Source organism: Corythoichthys intestinalis, chromosome 17 (assembly GCF_030265065.1).
Source record: "Corythoichthys intestinalis isolate RoL2023-P3 chromosome 17, ASM3026506v1, whole genome shotgun sequence".
NCBI classification, from domain to species: domain Eukaryota; kingdom Metazoa; phylum Chordata; class Actinopteri; order Syngnathiformes; family Syngnathidae; genus Corythoichthys; species Corythoichthys intestinalis.
In genome coordinates, this window is record NC_080411.1 from 38,943,308 (window position 1) to 38,955,927 (window position 12,620).

Below are 12,620 nucleotides of genomic sequence, written 5' to 3' on the forward strand. Positions count from 1 at the left end.
AAAATAAAACGGGCAGGAAACACAATGAGATTACCCCTTTCTCTTTGAAGCGATCAAGAAGTCAGACAGAAAAATGCCATTTTCATCTCTTCAGTGGAATAATCTTGCATTTATGAAAAATAATTTCCCGATGCCTATGTTCGGTGTTTATATGTGCGGTTTATAGTAGCAATCTTCTGAATGCTTTACTACGCCAGTAGTGTGGCATGTGTAAGACAGGCTTTAACCCCAAAACATATGCTGCTTCCTTTCCCTCTTTGTTGCTGCCTTACTCTCTGTAAATCTTCTTTCAGTCTCCTGTATAATCAGTGATAGGAATTTAGTCTTGACAACCTCTTTATTACATTCTTTTGACGTGAAATGTTATCTTTTAACTGAATGGGTGCGAGTGTCTGCCTAAATTTTGTGTATGAGAGGTACATTTTCCATATGCAAGAGTTGTGAGCATGTCGGGCTCTCGCTCTATCTCCGTGTAACCACGTGTGCATGCGTGTGTGTGTTTGTGTGAAAGTTCATCTGGTACATTGAGGTCACATCCTTCCTCTCTGGCATCAGCACTCTGCATGTGTGTGAAACAGATTTGGTTGTACAGTCAATCTTGCTGTTTGCAAGGATTAGGGACCAAGAACCTCCACAAATTACAAAAGTTTATCAAGAGTAAGTGCCCGACTAAAATATTTGATAATGGCTTTATTGTTTTTTACTTGGACTCTAAATATACCCCAACTACAATCCAAAACACAATTACAATTCTTACAACAACCGGCACGGTGGCCGAGTGGTTAGCAAGTCCGCCTGAGATCAAGGGTTCAATCCTGGGCTCCGGCATTCCTGTGTGGAGTTTGCATGTTCTCCCCGTGCATACGTGGGTTCTCCAGGGACTCCGGTTTCCTCCCACACCCCAAAAACGTGTGGTAGACTGATTGAACTGTCCATAGGTATGGGTATGTGCCCGAATGGTTGTATGTCTCATTGTGCCCTGTGATTGACTGGCAACCAATTCAGGGTGTACCCCGCCTACTGCCCGGAGTTAGATGGGATAGGCTCCAGGACCCATGTGACCCTAGTGAGGAAAAAATGCATGGAAAATTAATGAATGAAGGACAACCTTTAGAAATTAATAAATGCCCTTATATGCACAAAATAGGAACATTTCTACATTTATACATTATTTGGTTCCGGAAGTACTTTCCTCAAGTGGAAATTCCGTGAGTAGAGATGCGTTTTCCGTGTACAATAATTTTTGGACAATAAATCGCTACTTTTTCCCTTATTTTGAATCCTGCGGTTTATAATCCAATGCGGTTTATTTGTTTATTTATTTGGGTGAACATGTTTATGTGTGTATCCAAGCGTCCTCTTCATTCACCCCTTGTGTTCCGACAGCTTTACATGAGCGTATTCACTTTTATTCTTGATTCTTTGTTTTTTTTACATTACATTTTTCACACTATAACTCTTTATTTTATTGTTATTGCACAATAATCTCTTTGTAACATGTATTTGTTAGCTGTTTTGATTCATTTCTGTTTTTTAAAAGATTTGTGTCTGAATTTTGGGGGTCTTGTAACAGATTAGGGTATTTACCGTAATTTTCGGATTATAAACCGCAGTTGCTGACTGTATTATGAGATATTCACACCTAAAGATATTAACTAGTAACACTTTATTTGACAGCGGCGCCATAAGACTGTCATAAGACCGTCCTAATTATTATATGACACTGTCATGTGCATTAATGAATGCTTATGACAGATGTCATTAAGTATCGTCCGGCAAATTTATGTCCAGCTCAGATCTTTTACATCCATTCAAAAGTGAGATAATTTGCCGGATGACACTAAATGACATCTGTCATAAGCATTCATTAATTCTCATGACAGTGTCATGTCATTATTATGAGGTTCTTGTGACAGTCTTATGACGTCGCTGTCAAATAAAGTGTTACTAGTTAATATCTTTAGGTGTGAATATCTCATAATACAGTCAGCAACTGCGGTTTATAATCCGAAAATTACGGTAAATACCCTAATCTGTTACAAGACCCCCAAAATTCAGACACAAATCTTTTAAAAAACATAGAAATGAATCAAAACAGCTAACAAATACATGTTACAATGAGATTATTGTGCAATAACAATAAAATAAAGAGTTATAGTGTGAAAAATGTAATGTAAAAAAAAAACAAAGAATCAAGAATAAAAGTGAATACACTCATGTAAAGCTGTCGGAACACAAGGGGTGAATGAAGAGGACGCTTTGATACACACATAAACATAAAGAAGAGGTCCATCTTAGGCAGTTGGATGCCAGGAAGACGCTAGGCAATAGCCAATGGCTGAGCAGCTATAAGTATGTTATGTTCAGTAAACTCTCAGAGCTGAGAGGAGCAGCCAATACTGTACTTTTTGCCTTTCGTATCTTGAAACTTCTTTCGTAACAGGAGGCAATAAAGTGTGTGCCTCTACATACGAAATTAATTGTTCTGGAAGAAGTTTTGTAACTTGAAAATTCTGTAAGTTGAGACGCATTTTCTATGTAAATGCCCGAATCTGTTCCAAGCCCCCTAAAATTCTGACATAAATATTTTATAAAGCATAAAAATGAATCAAAACATGTAATAAATACATGTTACAGTGAGATTATTGCAGGGTAACAATAGAATAAGGGTAAAATAAAGACGCAATATTTTCCTGTTAAGGTGTCTCAACTTGAAAATTCGTTATGTAGAGCTGTTCGTAAGTAGAAGTACTACTGTCCTCCTTTTATATTCCTTATTTCCCTTTCTGTTTTTTTTTTTTTGTATACAGTATTGGCAAGATTCTAAAGCGCAACTTTTTCTTCCTTGAGCACACCCAGGAAGTTTACCGCAAACAATGATTGATAATTCAAAATTCAGATCTTGTGTTTTAAGACTCAGTTTTTTACATATGGTTAGTTTGCGCCGATAAAATTGAATTCCTATAAATACAATGGTACCTCTATTTAACGTCTTTACATACAACATTTTCAGGTTAAGACACGTCTCAACAGGAAAATATTGCCTTTTTTACGAAAGGCAAAAATACAGTATGGCTGGTACTCGCAGCTCCCAGAGTTTATTGAACGTAACATACTTATAGCTGCTCTGCCATTGGCTATTGCCCAGCAATCATGGCATCCAATTGGCTAAGAGTAACTCTACTGTATGTGTATGTGTACGTGTATGTGTATATCCCAATGTCATCTTCATTTTCCCCCGTGTTCCGACAGCTTTACATGAGTGTATCAACTGTTATTCTTTACTCTATTCTTGTTTTTTTTCTTTTACAGTATGCTCAACTCAGATGTTATATTTATTGTGCAATAATCTAATTTTAACATGTATTTGTTACATGTTTTGATGCATTTTTTATGCATTATAAAAGATTTATGTCTGAATTTTGGGTGGCTTGGAACGGATTATGGCATTTACATGGAAAACGCGTCTCTACTTACAGAATTTTCAAGTTAAGAAACTACTTCCAGAATCAATTAGTTTCGTAAGCAAAGGTACCACTGTACATTGTATGACTAGATTGTCAACAAAACGTAAGGTCACAACTTGGTCTGAAGTTTGAGGGTCGGATGGATATTTGGGGTGTGTAGTGTGCAAATCCCACTATTGTTGATCTGTAGTGGAGATGCAAATCATTTGCCAGTTCATTATTTGATCTGGGCTAAAGATTCAATTTGATTACTGTTCATCGATGCACTTTTTTTTTTCAATATATTTGTATTTAGACCCTCCAGAATGAATCACGTCCCTAAAATCTCTACTGCATGACTGTATACAAAAAATATACTCGATTTTTAAAGTAACGACATATCTGGTTTGGAATTACCGGCAGTCCTGGGAATGTATCTTGCAACTGTATGTTTTTTGGAATGTGCGAAGGAATGTTGCAAGAAAATTTAGTTTGAATGCAGCAGCATCCTTAATGTCAAGAACACACCTTTCTGCCTCCCCTGTTCACATCTGTTTGCGTGTGTCTGTGTATGTGTGCGTGTGTTTTTGTATGTGTCATAGCTAACCGAGCACAGAGTGGAGCAGCCAGTGGCTCTCAGACAGGAGACGCCTTAGGGAAAGCACTTGCCTCAGTAAGTACAGCAAAAACACAATTAATATTATCTATTAGACTTTTTATATAATTGTGGAGCATTTTACTCATTATCTTTGCTGTTTTCAAAAGCCACTTAACTCCCTTTCCTGTTTTGTTTCTTCAGATCTACTCTCCTGACCACACGAACAACAGCTACTCGTCCAATCCTTCAACTCCAGTGGGCTCCCCGCCTACCCTCACAGGTAGATACATGAAGTCAGACATCCAGCAAATACACATCAACGCCATCCAAACGCAAACACCCAGGGAGGCGAGAATCAGTGTTTCAGTCTTACCTACAGTGGGATGAAAAAGTATTTGAACCTTTTAGAATTTCCCACATTTCCGCATAAAATCACCACCAAATGTGATCTGATCTTTGTCAGTATTACACAGACGTAAAAATAGTGTCTGCTTTAACTAAAACCACCCAAACATTTATAGGTTTTCCTATTTTAATGAGGATAGTATACAGACAATGACAGATGAGGGCGCAATTGAAACTGACTTATACCAAACAATTTAAGTCAGGTGTGTGCTTAATCACTGATGAGTGGTTTAAAGCTGCCCTGCCCACTGTAAAACACACACCTAGTAAGAATTGTCTTGATGAGAAGCAGTGTCTGATGTGCATCATGGCATCAATCAGAAGACTTGTCTGAAAACCTGCGATCAAGGATTGTTGATTTGTATAAAGCTAGGAAAGGATACAAAACCCTCTCTAAAAGTCTGGATGTTCATCAATCGTCAGTCAGAGAAGTTATCTACAAATGGAGAGATTTTGGCACTGTTGCTTCCCTCCCAAGGAGTGGCCGTCCACCAAAGATAATGCCAAGAGCTCAGCATAGATCACTCAGAGAGGTGAAAAGAACCCTAGAGTGTCTGCTAAAGACTTACAATAATCATGGCACAGTCCAATATCTAATAACTATATGTAAAACTATGGCCAAGAATGTTGTTCATTGGAGGACTTCATGAAGGAAGCCACTGCTGTCTAAAAATAAAAAAAATGTTGCTCGTTTAATGTTCGCAAAAAGGTACTTGGACACTCCACAGAAGTTTTGGCGAAATATTTCGTGGGCTGATGGAACTAAAGTTGACTTGTTGAGAGTAACACACAACGTGATGTGTGGAGGAAAAATGGAACAGCTCACCAACATCAACACCTCATCCCCACTGTGAAGCATGGTGAAGGGAGCATCATGATTTGGGGCTGTTTTGCTGCCTCGGGGCCTGGAAAACTTGCAATCATTAATGGAAGAATGAATTCAAAAGTTTATCAGGAAGTTTTGCAGGAAAACCTGAGGCTGTCTCTCAGACAGTTGTAGCTAAAAAGAGGATGGATACTGCAACAAAACAATGATCCAAAACACAGAAGTAAATCAACTTCAGAATGGAACAAAATACACGTTCTGGAGTGGCCAAGTCAAAGTCCAGACTTGAACCCCACTGAGATGCTATGGCTTGACTTAAAGACAGTGATTCGTGCCAGACATCCCAGGAACTACAGGACTGAACTACAGCAGTTTTGTAGGGAAGAATGGGCCAAGATTAGTCCTGATCAATGTGCCAGACTAATCTGCAGCTACAGGAAGCGCCTGATCGAAGTTATTGCTGCCAGAGGGTGGGGCCAGAAAATATTCATTGTGATGGTTCACTTACTTATTTTTCCTCCTTTTGTCATTGTTTCTCATTAAAATATGAAAACTTATAAATGTTGAGGTGGTTTTAGTTAAAGCAAACACTGTTTTTTCATCTGTGTGATTTTGACAAAGATCAGATCACATATGATGGGGATTTTATGCACAAATGTGAAAAATTCCAAAAGGTTCAGATACTTTTTCATACCACTGTATTTATACAGTATGCGATCATTAGGACTGTACTGTCACCTGAACTTGTTTAAAATCTCAAATCATGTTACATCAGATAAAAACGAGATGGGCATCAAATAAAACTAACAATACAATGAGCTCACCTGTTTGTGTCTTTTCTCCCCCCTAGTCCTATTCCTTAAAGTGAAAAATGACTCCTAATAATAGTTGTTTTGAATTTGTCTCTAATTGTGGCAGCGACATACATCGTTTTATATTCCTACGCCGAGCCTTGTGACAGATAGCTTTAATTACGAGCACCACTTCGACAAATTGTTCACAAACCTACAGGCACTGTGAGCATGAGCCACAGCCCACTCCACCCTCCCTTCTTATTCCCCCTCTTCCCCTCTTTGCTATTATAGCTAGTTGGGCTCCTGTTTGCATAACCGTAATTGGTGTTTATGATCATGTCAAAGTCGCTCCACTTTTTACAAATTAGCAATGAAACCTATTAGCACAAACTACATGCAAATTGATATCCAAGGCTAATAATGCTGCAAGGGTGTTTGACAGTGTTGGACTGAAAACAATTTACCCTGGCGTTTAATAGATATTTATATTTGCACATGAATGTACCCAGGTGATTGTATGTCAATTAGGATGTGGAAATTAGTTTTTAATCTGAATAAAGGGGAACAAACAAGAAGGGATACACAAGTTCAGAGATGAATTCATTGATAAAAATCCGGGAGCAAGGCGCAAGAACGAGTGTTGTTTTTGGCTTAGTCTTAGTCTTTTGGACCTAAATACTCATTAGTCTTAGTCATATTCTAGTCATTTCAAAATAATTTTGTCTTCGTATAGTTTTAGTCGATGAAATCTCAAATCGCAAATTTCATATAATTTTAGTCGACAGTAACTCAAAATGTTTATGCCTGTAAAATTCAAAAGTTTTAGTCCAAAAATAAATAAAGGTTTCCAACAATGTCAAATGGACATATACAGACATACATATTGTAGCGTCTAAACGAAATATGACAGCTTTGTAATGATAATACACACTCAGCAGGAAAAGCAGTACACTATTTCGATTAAACCAACCTAGTAGCCACAAACTGTATGTAAAAAAAAAAAAAAAGTTTACCATCCTCTAGACTTACTGACCAGATTAGCCAAGTGTTTGTACTTCTTCTGTCTCACTCTCCTTCTTTTCTTCTGTCCCTGCATAACTCATTCCTGTTTGCTACTTTTCTACTAATAAACGAGGCATGTTGAATGATCACAATTGGAGTATGTCATACTCCCAGGTAATACATTAAAACTGTTCAGATCAATCGGACACTCAGTCCCTTTCACACACGCCGAAACACCGTGAAAATCGCGGGATTTAAATGGGCAGCCCTTGTATGTGAACGTAATTTCCCAGGTCGACTGACAGGGAGAGTACATGGACATTCCACGGGTCACGTTTAATATAATTCCCAAGAAAGTCCCGGAATGAGGCTTATGTGAAAGAAAGTGTTAAATTCCCCGGTCACAGCTGGACAAGTCTGTGAGAGTGTCCAACTCGTGTCATGACGCATCCACAAGGCAGGCGGATGCACTGACCACCAAGCCATAAGCTTGAGCTGATGGCTTGGCCGCCAGCGCACCCACATGAAGGCATCGGCAGGGAGGTATCCACGCTCCACTACAGAACTGCCCCCGAAACCTTCACTGCCAATCCGGGTCACGGCACCAATGTAACCGGTGCGCGCCGGTCAGGACTTGAACCCGCGACGCACGACGCATCCACACAGCAGGTGGATGTACTGACCACCAAGCCATAAGCTCAAGCTGACGGTTAGTCGCCAGCGCCCCCATCGGGAGTGAGGTTTCCACGCACCGCACAATACGGACCTGCGTGTACCCGTTACACTTACATGGAAATTTACCGGGATATGTGTGTGAAAGAGGCTTTAGATTTTCCGTGTCAAGCAGCAGAACAGGATAGGTTTAAAAAAATATATTAATAATAATAATTAAGAGGACGCTCGCCATTCTGAAGCTAATGACAATGCTAACTCGAATGCTACGCTAAGGCTAGGATTACATTTTGCGTCTGATGATCACTTAGCACAGACCTTTAAAGGATAAAGCCACATTGTATACTCTTTCTTGCCAAGATAAGAAAACAAATCTTGCCGTGTCTCCAAGCAAGAAGGATGGAGCGCAGCCTAGCTTGAGGCACATCCTAAACTCCAGTGAGGAGCGAGAGGTGCAGCATATGTGACATGAGTGACACGACCCAAACACTGCTACGATGCAAGCTGACGTACAATATGAAAAGGTCACGGGTTGTGAACATATGACAGAAACGATGTCGCATTTTTGTCTCGTTGTCATCTCATCAGACGAAAACTGGCATTCGTCTCGTTATGTTCTAGTCTCCTAAGCCACGTTTTAAGCTCGTCATGTCATCGTCATGAAAAAATTGTTCATCGACGAAATATTTTCCTTATCGTCATTGTTGATGAAAACATCACTGCTAAGAACAATGAGGAATATGACAGAAATCAACGTATTACCCATGTGCAGGAGCATACTAAGTGATAGTTCTGTACAAGAAATGAGAAAACAAAAATGAGATTTAATGTGAAGGCGAATACAGTAAATCAACTTCAAATCCATTTATTCCTTCCACTTTGTTGATACAATTATCAGTTGTGCAATGTTTTAACAACAAATGTAACATTGGACCAGGTCTTTGGATACCCTTGTGGTTATACAGTATGTGGCATCCTGAACTTTATAGTATACGTCGAATCCGTTTGTCCTTTATACTGATCTTTTGTGTGTCTGTGAGGTTGCAACACAAAATGGACAATGTTAGTGACACAACACAGAAAAATGTCATGAATAAAATTTGTGTAGGCTATACTAATGTTATATAGGCTGCAGAAGAGGATGAAAACTCATTAATGAGATGCCTTGGTCAAGGGCACCTCAATAGTAGAAGTGAACAAGCATCTTTCTAGTATCTAGTGGCCTTTTTTTTTTTTTTTTTTTGTTTTTTTTGTCGGATTCAAGTTGCTTTTGTGTGTTTTCTTTTTAGAAGAGCCCCCACACACACACAAATTTTAAAACATGCAGGTTATGTTCAATGAAGACTAAATTCAAATGTGGTTCTCCAGCAATTTAATTTGATTACCCACTAGAATTAATTTGTATGCTACTTGAACCAAAAAATAATAGTGTCACACTTGATGCTGTTGTTGCCTGTCATCTCTGAAAGCCTCATGTTAATGTAAATTCAACAAGTGTCTCTCATCTCACTCTACCAGCTAATGAATGAGACCTGTCGATTTGGGTATAACCTTTTCAGGCTGGAAAATAAAATAAAAAAATAGCAAAATAGAGCCACAAAGCATGTTTGGATTGCTAAAGATCCATACTAATCAGACACTTACAGAGTAGTGTTTCAAACAGCTGATATTTGCATGCACTCCGTTAGAAGATCCTGTGCTTTTTTTTTTTGTTTATTTAATTTTCATTTGCCATTTACATTCATACATCACAACTGAGCATGGTGTGAGAGAGACTTTGTCAGTGTAAAGACTCTTTGTCTTTTCACCTCAAACCTTTCAACTTTCTACATGCCATCCATAATAAACACCAAGGATTGAGATGTGAAGAGATCCCGTAATTTTATTATCAGACCAAAAAAATTTTTTAATTTTCTATTTTTACTATATATTACAGTGAAGGAAATAAGTATTTGAAGAGCCTGCTGTTTTACAAGTTCTCCCACTTCGAAATCATGGAAGGGTCAAAATTTTTCATCTTAGGTGCATGTCCACTGTGTGAGAGATAATCTAATAAGAAAAATCATGAAAAAACAATGTAGGATTTTTTTAACGATTTATTTGTGTGATACAGCTGCAAACAAGTATTTGAATGCCTGAGAAAACGATTGTTAATATTTGGCACAGGAGCCTTTGTTTGCAGAGGTCAAACCTTACCTGTAGTTTCCCACCAAGTTTGAACACACTGCAGGAGGGATCTTAGCCCACCCATCAGTCAGGTTTCTTGGCTGTCGCTGAAAAACAAAGAGTTAAAGCGCCCTTTATAGGTTTTCTATTGGGAGTAGGTGTGGAGACCAGCTAGGCCATGCTAGAAACTTGTTATGCTTCTTACGGAGCCACTCCTTGGTTTTCCTGGTTGTGTGCTTCGTGTCATTGTTATGTTGGCAGACCCCGGGCACGACCTATCTTCAATGCTCTGACTGAAGGAAGGCGTTTGCTCCCCAAAATCTCACAATGCAGGGCGCCAGTCAACCTCTCTTCAATACAGTGCACTCGTCCTGTCCCATGTACAGAAAAACACCCCTAAAGCATGATGCTACCACCCCCATGCTTCACAGTAGGGATGGTGTTCTTGAGATAGTACTTATCATTCTTCTTCCTCCAAATGTGGTTAGTGGAATTATGACCAAAGAGTTCTATTTTACAATTTTTCTTTTTAGGATATCTCTCTCTCAGTGGACATGCACCTACGATGAAAATTTCAGAGTTCTCCATGATTTTTAAGTCGGAAAACTTGCAAAATAGCAGGGTGCTCAAATACTTATTTTCTTTACTGTATCTAGCATCTAGCTGAAATCATCATAACAATAGGTGTACAAGGTACCAAGTTTGGTTATTAGTCCTTAATATGTGCAACGGATGGCAAAAAACACAAAAAAGTTCCAAAATTAAACAAATATCCGAAGAAATAAAATACTGTGTTGTTCAGTGCTTTCAACAATTGCAGTAAAATATTGACTGACCAATTCAATGGAAATAACACTACTATACCAAATATATAAGGTAGCTGACATTTGTGGTTAAGAAATATGAACGTCAACGGTCACATTCATATGAGCAAATGAAAACACTGATTTCAAAGTACAGATGACATGATAATTTTGCTAGCTTGAGGAACTTCACTGTCAGGTACGAGACGGAGGAACCGGTTGCTTGTCGTGAACACAGTATTTCATTGATGTTGGCAGGCAAAGAAAACAATCAGGTTAAGCAGTAATGGACAGTCTACATGCAAGAGTTTTTGTTCTCAGTTGTTCTTTGTGACATGTTTGTGCTCTCAGTTGTTCTTTGTGACACATTAAGGCTCACACTGTCTTTTTGACGCTGTCTTTGTGACGCATAAGTGTGATGGAATATGCTGACAATTTGTAGAGAAGGACCAGGCACATGACGGTTCACGCGATAAGATGTTTTTTGTTTGTTTGTTTTCTGTATACCGAATTGTTTACTTCACATTTTTACGGTAAAATGAACAATAAAAATATTAATTCAAACCTATTTATTAATGCCAAATAGTACAATTCATGTGTCTGTCATGCTTATATACTCAAGAAACACATTTCTCTAAACTGGCCTTGCCTTAGTATTTATTGACGTTCAGTGTCATGACTATGAATGTTTTTACCTCCTTCACCCATAATCTACATAGGTAAAGTTGTTATTAGGCTGACTGAACACTAAATTGTCCATAGGTATGAGTTTGTGCATGAATGGTTGTTTGTCTCATTGTGCCCTGCGATTGACTGGCAACCAATTCAGGGTGTACCCCGCCTACTGCCCGTAGTGAGCTGGGGTAGGCTCCAGCACCTCCGCGACCCTCATGAAGATTAGCAGCATGGAAAATACATGATTGAATATATTCCAATCTCATCTCCATTATGTAACTTTGCCCAATTATATTTTCTTGACAATCTTTAAATGAATACCATAGATTCAGAAAAAAAATCCTTATTTGGATATTGTATTGGCCTCCACTCCTAATGTCTGCTTCCCTCTATGCCAGCTGCCAGTTCAGCTGTCTGGTCCAGGAATGGCGGACAGGGGGCATCATCGCCAAACTACGAGGCTCCACTACATTCGCTGGTATGCACACCCACACCTCCACTGAGTGGCTAAAATATATATGAGGTGTTTCTTGAATTCACACTTAAGTGTATTTTCACAGTTTCCCCTTCCAACAGTGAAACTTTTTCACCCGTCATATTTCTTAGAATAGAAAAATGTTTCAAAAGCTAACAAGAGCCCTGTTCAACTTGAAATTTGTGTAGAAAGTGTAAACAATTTGCCGGCTACACTCGGTAAGCAAGAGGGATTACGTGAGATTGACAAATTTTAAAAATGTGTTTACAATCTGCAGCAAAGTCGCATCGAGGACCGTTTGGAACGTTTGGACGATGCAATCCACGTACTGCGAAGCCATGCTGTAGGCACATCAACAGCCATGACCAGTGGACACGGTGACATGCACGGCCTTATTGGGGCCGCACACACGCACAACGGCGCGATGGGTTCTCTTGGAAGTGGCTACGGAACGGGACTACTGTCAGGCAACAGACACTCACTCATGGTATGTCCAAAATGATGATATTTTTGAGTATACTAGACGTCGAGTGATATATCGGGTGGCCGATATCTGGACATTCTTCCAACATCGGCCATTGTCCGATTAACAGGAAAAAAAAAGCCGATTAACAAGGATTTTGATTAGGCATCTATGTGGGCAAATGTGGCCGCCACTGACTGACGGTAGGACCTCGGAAAGACGTGCAGTAGCTTGAAGGCAGGCTGCTACAGGAAGCTTTAGGCTTGCATGTTTTGTAAATACATCTAAGATTTTT

At 39.1% G+C, this 12,620-nt stretch overlaps 1 protein-coding gene across 7 annotated transcripts in view; it reads left to right on the forward strand.

The window, feature by feature from the left end:
• LOC130905156 (transcription factor 4-like) overlaps nucleotides 1-12,620 on the forward strand; it is a 356,325-nt gene that overhangs the window by 287,185 nt on the left and 56,520 nt on the right. For all 7 annotated transcript variants that reach the window (XM_057818269.1, XM_057818267.1, XM_057818270.1 and 4 more), the window contains 4 exons: nucleotides 4,049-4,119; nucleotides 4,246-4,324; nucleotides 11,786-11,865; nucleotides 12,140-12,349. In XM_057818269.1, the coding sequence (XP_057674252.1) occupies nucleotides 4,049-4,119; nucleotides 4,246-4,324; nucleotides 11,786-11,865; nucleotides 12,140-12,349 (440 nt within the window). The remainder of the gene's footprint in view (nucleotides 1-4,048; nucleotides 4,120-4,245; nucleotides 4,325-11,785; nucleotides 11,866-12,139; nucleotides 12,350-12,620) is intronic.